The following is a 15586-nucleotide window of genomic DNA, read 5'->3' as shown; positions in this document are numbered from 1 at the left end:
AACCATTTTCTACTTTAACAAAAGAATCATTCATACTGCTTATCATCTCCTATCTTTCATTCTCGTGTCCGGGTCATACGTTCTCTTGCCTCATTTAACGAAAAACCACACACACTATAAGTATCATTCATACTCATCCAAGTTTCATCTGTATTAATACATTTATCTTCCGTACTCACCTGTACATTTACACCCTTGTCCTGCTTATTCTGATTCCCGCTAACAACTACAAAATTTTCCCACCTTTTATCCCCAGTAAAATTCTCAGACTTCTTTTTCCTTCCATACTCTACTAACACCAATTGCTTATCTTCTAAACCTAATGCCTCACACATACTCGGTTCATACTTGTTCGTTTTCAGCCATTTATTCATACCATTCTCCTGAATATATCTTGGTACCTCCTTCCATTTCCGCAACTGATTGTGGTGTGCCCTAACCTTTTCCACACTACCTCCACACTTACTTTACCTAAAACATAACTCAACCCACTAGAACCAACATCTAACACCTCATATGGACCTTCAAACTTATCACGTACCTTATTGACATTCATTCTTCCCTTTTCAATTACTTCTTTTAACACTTTCTCTCCCACTTTGTAGCTTTCAAATCTCTCATTTGCTTTCTTCCAAAACATCTCTATCATTCTCGGACACACTCAATCTCGGTGCTTACTATCTTTTCAAAATTCACACAAACTTAACAATAACAACCGACTCCTTCCACAGTCCGAGATCCATGCTTTCGCCAAGACATTCATCACCGCCCTATCCTAGCTAAAAAAATGTAAACAAACAACCTCAAATATACCAACAATCTTTCCAACAACAACCATTCGCTAATTACCCTTGTTCTTCGGCGGCGCACCGCGGACACACAAACATACGCACACACAACCACACATACTCTCTCGCGCACGCGCGATCTAGCAAAACTAAAGCAAATTAAATTCTCTCTCTCTGTCTCTCTCTCTCTCTCTCTCTCTCTCTCTCTCTCTCTCTCTCTCTCTCTCTGACAAAACTAAAGCAAATAAACACTCTCTTGCGGTTTGACAAAACTTAAGTAAATAAACACTCACTCACTCACTCACACACTCTCTCACTCTCTCTCTCTCTCTCTCTCTCTCTCTCTCTCTCTCTCTCTAATGACAAAGCTAAAGCAAATAAAATGTCTCGATTTAACAATACTAAAACAACTCTCTCTCTCTCTCTCTCTCTCTCTCTCTCTCTCTCTCTCTCTCTCTCTCTCTCTGTGACAAAACTAAAGCCAATACTGTAAAACACTTTCTCTCTCTCTCTCTCTCCTCTCTCTCTCTCTCTCTCTCTCTCTCTCTCTCTCTCTCTCTGTGACAAACTAAAGCCAATACTGTAAACACTTTCTCTCTCTCTCTCTCTCTCTCTCTCTCTCTCTCTCCTCTCTCTCTCTCTCTCTCTCTCTCTCTGACAAAACTTAAATAAACACACTCACACACTCTCTCTCTCTCTCTCTCTCTCTCTCTCTCTCTCTCTCTCTCTCTCTCTCTCTCTCTCACTCTTGATTTGGCAAACAAAAAAAATAAATTGAAATAAAATTAATCCTCCACACTGCAACTAACTCGAGCCGACCAGAAGTCATGGAGGTCTATTTGGTAGGGACAGCAGCAGGTTCTTTGTGACGACTCTGAACAGCGTTTCCTCTGGGTAAACCGATGCTAGGGACTCCATGGAGGTGATGGAGTGGAGGGACCTAGCTAGTCTATTACGGGTCTCGAACTCAGTTTTGAGAAGACTCTCTAGTAATCTGGGGAGCTTCTCAGAGAAAAGAGTGGAGGCACAGTCCGGGTCTAGCTTCCCCACTGTGAAGGTAGAAGACGCGTCATCCCAGGTTGCAGAGGTACCCGGAATAAGCAATGAGGTGGGGTCCGTCTCCTTAAGAGCCAGCATGGAAGAGCCTTCCTTGATGGCCTGTATTGTCAGCTCAGTGATTTTGTCTATGAGCGGCAAAGAGATGGAGGCCGCCGTCGTAAAAATAGTGTAGGCACCTTTGTGTGGGGTGAGCTTGGAGTTAATACACCCCCACTCTGATAGAGTTCTGGCCCAGATAGCCTGGGCCTGCTCTTTCGGAAATATCACTGTTTCCTTCGGTACCTTGTCCATACGGACCAATGCATGTTCCTTTAAACGTACGAAGCCATTGAATGGGAATTCTATCCCCGGGGGGTAGAACTCCAGGTCCTCTAGAGGGCGGGTGCCTATGCCCTCTAGAGTTAGGGAACCATCTAAGAATAGGGCATGCAAGGCAAACCGCCAAGGATTGTTTTTATCGAAGGGAGGTAGCTTCGATGCGTCTGGGGCGGAAGGAGGAGGAAGCTGAGTTCCGGAGCGGATCAGAGTAGCCACCATATCCTTAATCTCTGTCATCGCCCCAGACTGATGTTGAATTTGTTCTCTGACCATATCCCTGACCAGTTTGATGGGGAAAATATCGCCCCAGGGTACCTGAAAGGCACCCATTGGTGGTGTCTTGGATTTGGTAGGCTTGGACTTCTTAGGAGTCGTGGTTTTACGGGGAGCAATATGAATATCAGGAGCCGTCGAGGGTCCGGGGACCGGTGACGTGGATACTGGAAAAGCTGAAGACTTATAAGTGCGTAGTGGCTTCACCTTGGGTCGTATGGGGACAGAGGGATCCCGAGGAGAAGCCTTAGGCTTATCAAAACCGAGAAAGGAAGAGGTAGAAGAAGGAGTAGGAGAGAAAAGGGTTTCCACCAACTCGGCACCACTTACCTGCTCGCCCATGGGTTCTACGTCTATATCTAGATCTACCACGTCCAGCGGTACGAGGGGTTCGTCCTCCGCGGACATGGTTGCTCTGACTTCTTCAATTAAGGGGGCAGCAACTTCAGGAGAGACTGCTGCAGTAGTCAAGCCTGGGAAGAGATGGGAGGCCATGTCTCCATCGAGGAGATAGGGTGCGCCAGACGGGGCATTCCTGCCGAAGCCCGACACCCAAGGACGAAGAGTAGCCCTTGCTGACCGAAGAGAGTCATCATCGGCCTGAAAGATTTGTAGTGATTAGTGATGCAGGAGGGGGATTGCTCTCCAAAATATACCATGTATGTCATATTAATGGCCAAATTACTGTCTGCCAAAGATAAATAAGGAACAACAGGAAAAAACCACTTACATCATCGTTCAGTAGTATTGAGGATAACTCGTAACAAAGCGAGCACAAATCCGGGAACCAAACCATATACTGGGCTTGTCCCGGTTCCCGGATAAAGGGGATGGCGCAGTGTGCGTGGGACCGACAGAGGTCATGCCCAACCGGGTTGTTGAACGAGGCAGGGCATCCTTGGGCAGTACAACGGACCTTCTGTAAAAGAAAGGAGACATAAGTCTTGATGTTCCTTGAAACTCTGGTAAGGGGTTAAAAACCCTACTAACATATCTTAGTTTCATACATTATTGGTGCTTAAGGGAATTCAGTGAGAGCCGGAGCTCCATATTAAAACACATTAAATATAAAAGCACCAGCAATGGCCATGGGGCTGTTCATTTTAAAAGCGATAATAATGAAATAGAATAAATAATCTAAAGCAATCTGCCGACCTCTGAGGGTCGGGGAAGCAGTGACAGGCCCGTAAAATAAATATAAAACACAAGCCGTAGCTAAAGGCCAGGCTAATATAAGTGTGAAGTGTATTGGCGATCTCCGGTGAAGCCGGAGGTCGATGAAAGGTCCTGAATAATACAATTGTGAATAATAATTCAATTGTGAAATTTATAAAACACAAGCCGTAGCTAAAGGCTAAGGCTAATATAATAGTAAAGCGTATTGACGATCTCCGGTGAAGCCGGAGGTCGATGAAAGGTCCTGAATAATTCTATTGGGAATAATAAGTCAATTGTAATAACAATGGATATTTGTGTGGATATGGCCGTGGCCTGAGACCGGAGTAAGGGCCACCGGAGGGTCGTATCTAAACAATAGGAAGCCCGTCCCAGAGGGTTGTAAGTAAACAATGTATATAACAATAGTTCCAAAGTCATTGAGAATCCCTCATAGCGGAGTAGAACTCAAGGCGGAGTGGAAAAATGTTCAGAATTACTCCCAAGCCGTAACGGGGAGAGGACGGAACTCGGGACCTAATAGATAACACTAACTATTGAAAAGTAACCAAAAACTAAATAACTCGTAAGCTATAATACACCCGTGGAGGGAGGAGTGAGGGAGGGAGAACCCGTTGAACGCATAAAACGGAAAACAGGAAATCCGCTCACCCACCTGAGCTAAGAAAGAAAACGAGAGAAAGGGGTAACTCGTGACTGAGGACAGAAAACGGGAACCCCAATCTCTCGCTCCCTTGGTCACAAAATCAGGACTTAATAAGCACACAACACTATTATAAACGTATAATAATAAAATTGAAACATCAAAATAAGACTACGAACGAAGAATAGCGTCTGCTAAAACCTAAATTAAAGGGAAATAGTTGACTGACGAACGCCCCGGTGGGGCGGGTACTAAACTATGATAAAGCTAGAACGCTATTCTTGTTCGCAGACTGGACTGCTAGCAAAAAAGTACCATGGGAATAATAATGATAATAATAATGATGGTTCAAAAGGCATAAGGCCAGGGACTTAACCAAGAACCTAAGTGACAGAGTACCGAACGGGCAAGCTAAAATGAACTCCCAGCAAGACAAGGGAACAAACAACGGCCGCCGACGGACGGGCCCAGACGGTAATGATAAAACAGACTATACTGGTTAGAAGACAAAAGCCCGGTACTACAAAAAGCTGTCAAAACAAACTATGGTACTTAACATTGGAATGGGTGAAGATGGAGCTTCGGTCATGACGAAATAAATCCACGAGTGTGAAAAAACGCCGAGAGCCTAACAAATTACACACAATTCGAGCAGTCCAAAAAGAAGGATGTTGTTCAGATGGCGCTCGCATCGTGGCGTGGGTGGCGGGACTCTGGTAGTTTGGCTGGTGCCTCTGTATCGGCCCATCCCTTTGACGAAGGAATTAACTAAATGGAAGACAGCCTGTGAATAGTGGCTTTCACGCGCCTTTGCTTTATACACGACACCCACAAGGTGCTCGCGCAAGGGTAGTAACCTCTGCATTCCATGCTTTTATCTTTCTCTGGTATAATTGGAAGTTTTATCAGAAAAGTATATTAGAAGGACTCCTTTTCACCGGCCGCCACAGGTCGACCCAGAAATATAATTATCTTATTTTTGAAATATTTCATATATCTTTAGAAAAACAATACTTCATAGAGTCCTGTACTATATTTAAAGGAGGATTTATTATCATTAATCTAGACCAGTTCAGTCTAGAATTTTAATTATTTTATACTGTATTATAAATATATAATGTACCTATCACTTTCCTTTACTGGTGTCTCACTTTCACCAAAGTATGGGAGTCAGCAGTCTGAAGATCTAGGGAAGTTCACTGAAATAAATGGAGTTTTGATAATAAAACTTATTTCTCAATACACCTGATGTTCATATACATGGTTACCTTCCTCCTTACTGACTTATGATGTTAATAGGAAAGGGAATAGTTTGACTTAAAACTGAAATAACAAAAAGGCCCTGTTGCTTTGCTTCTTATCATTAACCGTTAGAGTGCCTCATTATTTTACGAGAGTAATGTCTATTGAAAGGAAAGAAAATTTTATTTTTTTAATTTTAGTGGTAAATATTGATAAACCTAGTTTCTTGGGAAGAAATAATATAAACAGGGAAGTGTAAAAATCAAATTTATTATTAAAATTCAAATTTATTTTGAATGAAATTAATTATTTCAATACTTACCCAAGGTTCATTCAAGTTCCCATCCACCCCCTCACTTACACTTGGGTCTTTTTATTCTGTTCTTGTCAACTTTAAGATACACTAATGTGTTTAAAATGGTGGACAAAGGTAAAATGTGATCATATTTACACTAAATTTGTACACCGACTTCTCTTACCTCCGGAAGCAGAGTTTATCATACAAAATAAAAACTTTGTATTATTAAGAAAGATTGTCAAATTTATTCCTTCTTATGGGGATGGTATATGACTCAGGTAAGTACTGAAATTATGATTTTTGTTTATATTTTTAATTACTGAAATTGTTTAACACATGAAGGTTTTCAACAGTGTATATGTGTTGCAGTCTGATATATTTGTTATTTCTCTTTTTGTAATATGTGCAGTAAAATAAATCTTTTTCATATAAGGAATCATTTTATATAAATGAATTCCTAATCATACAGTATTTTTGTTTTTTTCATATGCGGTAGACGAAAGTGATACGTATGAATGAAGTCTGCTTTAGGAAAGCTCAGTGGAGATTAACAGAAGCTGATGGACAGCTGGGAATTGCACATTTGGTTCTTTCCAACTTTCTGTAAGTTTGAGGCTACATACAACTTGGTTATTACAAAGTAACATATATTAATTCTTGATATATATGTATGTATAAATGTGTGTGGATGGATATATATATATATATATATATATATATATATATATATATATATATATATATATATATATATATATATATATATATTTATATACATATATATACTGTATATATATATAAATATATATATATATATATTTATATATATTCATATGTGTGTATGAATATATATATATATATATATATATATATATATAATGTACCTTCAAATGCACATTAGCAATTGCAATCTTGTTGTTAGGTACATGAATAGTAATTAAATATATAAAAGATTTAAAGTAAAAAGACAAATCAGGGAAAAGTTACTTAGTGCTTAATAACCTAACCACCTAGAGTAGTATGGTTTATTAAGAAACACATTTCAAATAAATTTTTATCATTTAAATCATGATTTATGTTGGCTTCATATTCATGGTTCATGTGAAGCCCAAGTATCACTAAATCTCCTGCCCAATTTTCATTAAATCTCTTGCCCAATTTTGATTTTATCTAAGAGGTCAGCAGTGGGATGAAAAGGAATACCCAGTGCAGTATCTCTATATAATACAGTACACTAATGAGTTTGTACGAAAAAATAATTTGTTTCATCCCAAACCCATCATTAGAATTAAAACCAAATCACAATATATGCCAGGATTTTTTTGGGTTCTAAACTGTTGTGTGATACTGTATGTGTAGGGAGAACACTTGGAACAGTAATTGGCCAGTCACCCTAAATGCAATGTTTTTTTAAATAGGAAATATTATATTTTATCCTTTAAAATAGGGAATATAGCAAAGCAGGAATAGCCGTTGAATTAGTTTACAAGGTAGTTAACGACAGATGGTGTACGTGGGTGTGTTGAAGACTAAAAGTTTATCTTTGGTTGCAGCGGTTATGGGTATACTGTTATGACCTATCCAAAGGCTTTGATTTTTTTTCAGTTTTTCAAAACGGAATGTTGGCTATTGTTAATGGATGAGAAGCAAGAGATTCATACTTAAGAGAAGTGTGACCAAAGCAACTGATTTATGGCTAAACAAGCTTTAGATACACTCTCACTGTGCTTCTTGTATGGGCATAATTGTTCGCAATCATCTGCATGTGCCAAGTGCAGGTCAGGAGTTCCTGTGCAATGGCAAGCTTATGCTCTGAGGGGGAGGAATAGAGTTAACCCTTCTCTGGGTTCAGTCTTTGAAACACCCTTGAAACCCCCAAGACAGCACTAAGATCCCTCCCCTACTAGTGACGGCTGCCCTGGTCCGTCATCAGCCCCTAATTATGTTGCTGGGTCTGTCCTTGGCTCATTACCAATGGAGGCAGACAAACCTGAGTCAGAGTGATCCTTTGTGGATGTTTTCTTCCAGTCAGTCAAATAAGATCTTGCCCCCCCCAAAACTCTTGAGCGAGAAAAGGTTCTATGTGCTAGAGGAAGCTTTGTTATCACTTTTCATGTTGATCTGTTAGTGTTCGCACTAATAAGGGAACTCTCCTTAGAGACTCAAGTCGCAAGGCATTTACTTCTTGGCCCCTTTGTCAGCTGCCATGGAATTGTTTGCCATGGCCTTCCTCCGAGCTCTCTTTGCTTGCCCAGTGGTTGGATACAGTAACGTATTTCTTAAAGTCAACGAGGTTATCAACCCCAGAGTCTTTGGAGAAGTTTAATTCTTGTGTTGTCTAGTGGGAAATGAGTGACCTTCCAGGCACACCAGTCAGCAAAGTGGGCCAACTGAGTTTTAAAAAGGAGGAATACCTCTGTATCCTGTTTCTCAAAATAAGTTAGTTCAGAGGTAGCTTTGGCATTCTATAACACGTCAGTGCAAGAAGCCACATCTTTCCTTCAATGGAGTCTCGTGCAGGCAGCGGTAGAGAAGTGGAGAACTGCTTCACAGTGCTTCCTGATCCAGTACAGTCTCCTGCAAGGGCCCTGGCCCTACAAAGGGATGTGCAGCTAGGCCCTTTAGTTTAGTAATGTCTGCAGGATCGAGTGCAAAGAAAACCTGAGCCCTTTTATAAACCCTGACCTGGATCACCTGTACCCTCTCCCATCCAAAGGGAGCCAACCTGGTCACACTAGGAGAGTAGATGGCAGGAATAGGGAATGAAGAAGGAAACGCTGATGCCAGTGTTCCCCCACTCTTGCTGCCACAAGTAGGCAGATGCCTCTGGCCATTTGGCAACCCTTCAGAGACACGAGTCTGAGCCGTAGATAGTGAGTGTCCGTCGGAAAGGTTACTTGCTACTATTACTAGACCATGAGCCCCACCTATCTCACATACCAATAGTGTTTTTGTCTGATCTTCTAACATCACCAAAAGGCCTGGCCTTGTAGACAGAATTGGAAGGGATGTTGATGAACAATGCACTCAGTTATTCAAAATGAGTCTCTGTAGTCTGTTCTTCAAGGTGGGGAAGTCAATTGGGGTCTGGAGACCAGTCATTGACTTCTCTCCACCAACAAGCTTGTTCTTCAAACAAAGTTCAGGGTAGAAATGGTACATTCTGAGGTGAGTTCTATCAAAGAATGATACTTCATGTTTTCAGTGAATCTGAACAATGCATACTTTCATGTCCCCATTCATAAGTCCTCTCAGAAGTACCTATGCTTCTCCCTCTAAGGTATAGTATACCAGTACAAGACTATTCTTCAGACTGTGTACTGCTTCCCAGGTGTTCACCCTGATAGCAGCTTGGAGCACTTTGAACGGGATGCCTTTGTTGGTGTGTTTCGATGATTGCCTGATCCTGGCCTTGTGGACAGAGTTGGAAGGGATGTTGAAGAAGAATGTGTTTGAAATCAGAAGTACCTGCTCTTCTCAGGTGATCACCTTGATAGCAGCTTGGGCTCATTTGCATGGGATGTGTTTTGACAATTGGCTGATCCTGGCCTCCTCCATGAGGCAGTTGCTAAATGGGATTGAGATCAATTTCTTACATTTTGTCATGATCTAGGGATTGTGATAAATTGAAAGAAGTTGAATCTCATACCCATGCAGTGGTTGAAGTAGTTAGGTATGCTGATAAGACAAGACAGCAGTGAGTCTCTCCTTCAGAAATAGTGTAATCATTCCTGTCTAAAACAGTATTCCCTTATCGGTGCTGGCAGAGTCTTCTCATCCACCTTTCCTCGTGGGAGAAGCTCATTCCTTACTGGCGCCTTCATCAAAGATCCCTTCAGTAGTGTTTGAAGGATCAGTGGTCTCTCTACAAGGAGCATCTAAACATTCCTATTCCAGTGTGGCCAGAGGCTTGGTGTAACCTCACCAGGGGACTCCCACACGACTCCCCACCGCATAGACATGCAGTTATTCTCAGATGCATCAAGGGAGGAGTGGTTTGCACACCTAGCAACCTGGTGGTCTCAGCTGAAGAGTAACATCTGTACATCAATATCCTAGAAATGCAAGTAGCATTTCTATCCCTGCAAGCATTCCAAGAACGTTTGAGGAGGCACTCAGTAGTGTTGATGAGAGACACCACCACCGTAGTATCTTACGTGTACAAGCTAATGAAGCATATGCTTATCGGGTTGGCATTCCACTAGATATAGTTGTCAGCCCGGTACATAACGGGCAATAGCAATGTACTAGCAAGCACACACAGTTGCCAGAGGTAGGTTATAGGGTCTGAGTGGTCACTGCATCCTTGCAAAGTGGATAGGTATACAGTATTACTCTGGGGATCACTGGTGATCAACCTGTTTCTCATGTGGCTTAATAGGAAACCTGTGATTTGTTCCCCGATTCAAGATCTATGGGCAGTGTTTGAAGATGCCTTCCAAAACTCATAGGATCACCTGGTAGGGTACGCATTTCCACTATTCTGCCTTATCCACTAGCTGATCAATTGCGCGTTGATTACAGTATTCTTCAGGATGACCCTGGTGACTCCCAGACATCCAAATACTGAGTGGTATCCCGACCTGTTAGCACTTCTAGTCATAATCCTGAGAAAACTACCCTAATGACCCACACTTCTCTATCAGCTTTATCTTGAAGTATTACCAATCCTTGAAGTCACTGGAACTTCATGGTAGACTATCCAGTATCTATGAGTAAAAGACTTTTTGTGAGGCACTGCACTGGAGATGTCTGAATACTTGCGACCGTCCTTTGTAGCTGTGTACTAGGGAAAGTGGGCCATCATCTGCAACTGGTGTTTTAGAAGGAATACTTCTCAGGTTGGAGTATCTGTTGTGCAGATTTCCGCATCTTTTTATTCCAAAAGAAGTGCCTCTTAGTCACAGTTGTCAAAAGCTACTACTTAACCTTGAGTTTAGTCTCCTGACTGAAGAGTATAGACTTCTCCCCATGAAAGTTGTCTATGGTCATGAAGAGCATTGAGCAGTCTTGTTCATCCAAGAAAATCAGGCCCTAGGAGTATGCTGGCCCCCTGGTTGAGCCTTTAAAAAGGTCAATAAACAGAGATCTGGTCCTCAAGACTGTATTTTTGCTTGCTTTAGCATCAACGAAGAGAGTAGGCAAGTTGCACGGTCTCTCTTATCTAGTTACCCACACGGAGGGTTGGAAGGAAATCTCTTTTAAGTTTTTGTGAACCATTAGGTGGCAGTCAAGAGGAGATGCTTTTGCATCCCGTGAGACTTTTGCAGTGGTATCTAAATAGGACCTAACACCTCAGGCCTGAGTGTCAATCCCTCTTCCTTAGTACTGGCAGAGCCAAGAAAGAGATGTTGAGGCATAGTCTTTTTTTTAGCATTTTTACATGATCTGTAGAGCATACACCTCAACTACTGAGAGGGTCAAGGTACCACCAGGACTATGGCTCACAAAGTTAGGGGTATGGGTTCCACATAAGCCTTCAAGAAGAATCTTGAAGTTGGCCAGGTGTTGAAGGCTGAAGTTTGGAGACTCCAAATGACCTTCACAGCCTTATACCTACAGAAGTATACCCACAAATCCCTTGACACTAGTTCTTGATCCTGTGGTAACTGCTCAAGTAGTTTTATATCCAGCCCAGCTCACACACGGAACAAGGAACATCTTGCCTATGGCAATGTATAGATGTAAGCCTGGAAAGAAAATTAGAAAGACTAGCTAATCTCCTTCATCTTTCCTTCCCGTCTCTTGGGGATGAAGCGGTTGTACCACTACTCGCTGGATCTGACTTGATGCTGGTAAGCTCCATTGTTTAGAATCAAGAGGAGTATCTCTCCCTGCCTCCCTTGAGAAGGAGAAGATAGCCAAATATATATACAGACTGCTCTTTCCTTCTGGGGAAAGGATTCCTCCTTTTACCATGTGCCATCCATCTAGGACAAGCCTAGCCCAGTCAGCCTGTTCATCCCTATGATAAACAGATAGGGGGTTGTTGAAGTTATCTCCTTTCCTTCTGTATGGAACCATGTATATTGACATTTCCAGGAAAGATAAAGCTAACTAGTTAGTTTGTATGGCAACCTCAGAACCACCAATTAGTGAGTTTTCCTATTTTAAAGGACGAAAGGTTTGTATAGGGAAACCTCAAGATACGAAATATTCTTTGTCAGAGTTGAAAGTTTGAATGAGATTAGGTTGCTAGATGTCTGATTCTTGGCAGCTTAATGTAGGAGAGGGAAAGATTGAGTGTGCATCACCATGCAAGATATGACATTGAGCATGGTAACTTTTCTTTTCAGTGTGAATGCCAGTAGAAAATCTGTTTTTATAATCTTATCTCTTAAGCATGGTAATCACAAATGTTCATATAGCGTTTTCATGAAACTTTTCTTGACCATTGGTAAATGGACAAGTATTGAAATCCTCTGAGCCTGCTACTTCTACCCTGTTTGGTTAGAAAACAAGATCAAGGACTAGTGTGTAACAATGAATTCGAGAGATAGAAATTTTTGGCATCTAAACAAGAGGAAACAAGTGAGCAAGTCCTGAACGCGGACATGGTCCTCGTAGAGGACATACCTCCGCACGTGACCTTGACCTTCAGGTGACCTTGACCTTCACGTGACCTTGACCTTCACGTGACCTTGACCTTCAAGTGACCTGCTTGACTTTTGACCTTCAAGTGATCTTTGTTCATTTGCCACTGATACTTAATATGACATTGATATAATGCACCAATATGACCTTGACCTTTGACCTTTATAAATTTGAACATCACCCATGGGTTGCGCCTGGACTAGGACTTCCCTGTTGGCTTATGCAAAAGTCAGTGCTTTATTTCTGTCTCTTGATATGGCCACTTATGTCATAGTGACACCAGTGACCCCTGTGACCTTGACCTTGGGGTGACCTTGACCAAAATTTAATCAGTTCTTCCATACACATTGGGGAACTACTTGGCCAAGTTTGAAGTGATTCCGTGTAGAAATGTGGCCTCTACGTTGTCCACAGACAGACAGACAAACAGAGAAACAAACAAACAAACAAACAAACAAACCGAACCGAAAACATAACCTCCTGGCGGAGGTAAAAATTGTAAATGAGGGGAAGAGGCCTTGTTCAAATTTACAATCCCTTCATGAATCCTGTCTCAAAACTGTTTCTGATTTACCTGATAAAGGTTGGTTTTCAAGATTCTAGAAGATCCAACAATAGCTATATTTTCTTTTGGAATAATGTCTACCATTAAAATTATCTTCTATAGTGGCTACATATCATGCTAAAACATTTCCAGATTCTTGTGAAAATGGCATAAGTGTGGGTGGTAAAATAGCTTTTCTCACTGGGAGACTTCTTGTATTATGTGCTAGAAGGACAAAAAAATCTTGATACCACTCTTATTTAGGCTGCTTACGGACATTTTCTTTCCTGATACCACAGGCTGATTTTATGGATGCCTCGCCTAGAAATAAGGTAACCTATGATTAATGAAGTAGTGAAGAAGCTAACGCTTAGAAAATCGTGAAGGAATTTAGGTTATTACATATTTGTTATGTGAGTCATAGTGTTTATGTATTTTTGCAACTTTTAGGAATTTTTGTCTGTGAAGTAATAGAAATGAAAGTCAAGCTCAGTATAGTACACTATGGTTAGATTATGAATTTCTCATTTTTATTTTCAGAAAATTTATATTTGTTGTAAAGTTGTTAGCTGCATATCTAAATTTCCTGATTTTTTATATTGTAAGCAATTATATCAGCTTCACATACCTTTTTTCACCTGTCCCAGTTAAGTGAGACAATTCAAAATCCCAACTTATAATAGGGGTCATTACCTTTCAGTAATTTCCCTTCCTTTCAGATTTTGAATTATTGATGCATCAGAAATGAAAAAAAGTGTCTCTTAATATGGTGTCGTAATCAAAAGAAACCATGTTATTTCGGAGTTATTTCAAATTGCTACTACTATTCATTCAAACATTTTTTTTTTCATTCAAAAGCTATTTGAAAAAGAATTTTATGCTCTAAACATTGTACATTGGAAATTTGGTTTCTTAGCATTTTTATTTTATTTTATATATATTATTTTATTAATGTGTAGAAGTCACTTTAAAATGTAACTTTGTATTTTTTTTAAAGTGAATTTAGGGATTGTAGGCAATAAAGTTTTGTATCTTTCCATGTCTGAAGGAAAAAATTGGTCACCATTAGATAAAGCAATAGCATTATTTCTCAAAAAAATTCTTATTCTAATAAATAGTGTTTCAAAGTGCTGTTTTTTAGATGGATTGAATAGACTTTAGTATGTAAAAGTATAGACTTTTAGAAGTAATTTTCCTCATCACTAGGGATCTTAAGGACATAATCATCATGCAGTATTTCATGGTTATTATAGTAGTGAGCCCCTACTCTCAAATATAGAAATATATGTACCAAATGTGCACACATGAGGAAGACGTGGCTAGTATATTTTCCTAGGCAAATTTTACACGTAGGGCATATTTAATTGTCATTTGGCACTTTGTGCATCTTAACGCATAATCATAATATAAGAATTATGAATATATAAAGGAGCAGATAAAGAAATTGGATGAACAGATTTAGCAATTGTTTATAAATACCATAGATAATATAAGAAAACATAATATCCTCCTAAGGAAATCATGGAAAATAGGGGTGTTACTATATGAGGGATACAAAAATAAATATCTACCTGGAATTAATGAAGAAAAAGTACAGTAAATAAATAAGTCTCAGGTCAGAAAAAGTTTGTGTATGGGACATTTTAGCAGTAAAACAAATTTTCCTTAAAAAAGACTTTGAAACATGACATATAGACATTCTCTTAGACAAGATTGTAATTATCTGATTTTCAAAATTCCAAGGAGAGGTTGAATCGTGCCCCCTTAAATTTCTTAAAATAATAATTATGTTTAGTTTGAAATGAATGGTAAGTGAATAGTAAGAATCAAGAATAAACAAATATTTTCATGTAAAGAAAATGTCACCTTTATTCTCCACAAGGTACACCAAAAAGACTAATGCTGATGACAGTGGTGAACACCTTTTGGAACTTGGATATGTCACAATGCGAAATCTACTTCCGAACCAGAACTATGAGGAGGTGCTCATGCCATCAGAATTACAAATCAAGATGCCTGTGGATCGTCAGGTTGGTTGTTCAGTAGTTTTATATTATTGAAAAATATATTTATCATTGTTTTCTTTGTTAGTACTTGTCATTTTCTTCTTTTATTGAAAAGATTCATCTTGCTGAAATCCTGCATTAGATAAAAATAAAGTTTAGGAAAATATGACTTCATCTGTATAGGTATAATTACATCGTGTAATGTATGTGATTTGGAAACTATTTTGCCCATTTGATTTTCAGAGGACCCTGAGAATATTTTGCCGAGAGAAGCCTCCGTGCGGAGGGATTTCCATCATCGAACACTTTGAAGTGAATGTGGTACCTTTGAACATTGGTAATTATGAATTTTAATCTTGGTTCTTATCCAGTAAGTTATTTTATAAAACTTGCAGAAGCAAAGTAATGGTAATTATAAAATACATAATTATATAACAGTACAGTATCTCATTTATGGTTGAGGGTTCATCTTTCTTGTGACATACAGTATTGTGTGGTCATACAGGTGAAAATATTGCTCCTACAAGTGTGCTTGTTATTTAAAGCATGTGGAAACTGTGTACCAGATAGCTATTTGAGCTAGAAAAATAACATATACTGTACATTTTCTATTCTGGCCACTCGAAAAATATAAAGTATTCTGTT

At 39.8% G+C, this 15586-nt stretch overlaps 1 protein-coding gene across 1 annotated transcript in view; it reads left to right on the top strand.

The window, feature by feature from the left end:
• The window catches only part of LOC137653565 (protein hobbit-like), a 572883-nt gene that overhangs the window by 501450 nt on the left and 55847 nt on the right, over positions 1 to 15586 (top strand). Inside the window, 3 exon segments of the mRNA XM_068387072.1 lie at positions 6294 to 6400; positions 14818 to 14965; positions 15185 to 15278. Of these exon segments, the coding sequence (XP_068243173.1) occupies positions 6294 to 6400; positions 14818 to 14965; positions 15185 to 15278 (349 nt within the window).

Source organism: Palaemon carinicauda, chromosome 14 (genome assembly GCF_036898095.1).
Source record: "Palaemon carinicauda isolate YSFRI2023 chromosome 14, ASM3689809v2, whole genome shotgun sequence".
Taxonomy (NCBI): Eukaryota; Metazoa; Arthropoda; class Malacostraca; order Decapoda; family Palaemonidae; genus Palaemon; species Palaemon carinicauda.
The sequence above is the reverse complement of the archived record's forward strand: the minus strand, read 5'-3'. Positions and strand labels throughout refer to the sequence as shown.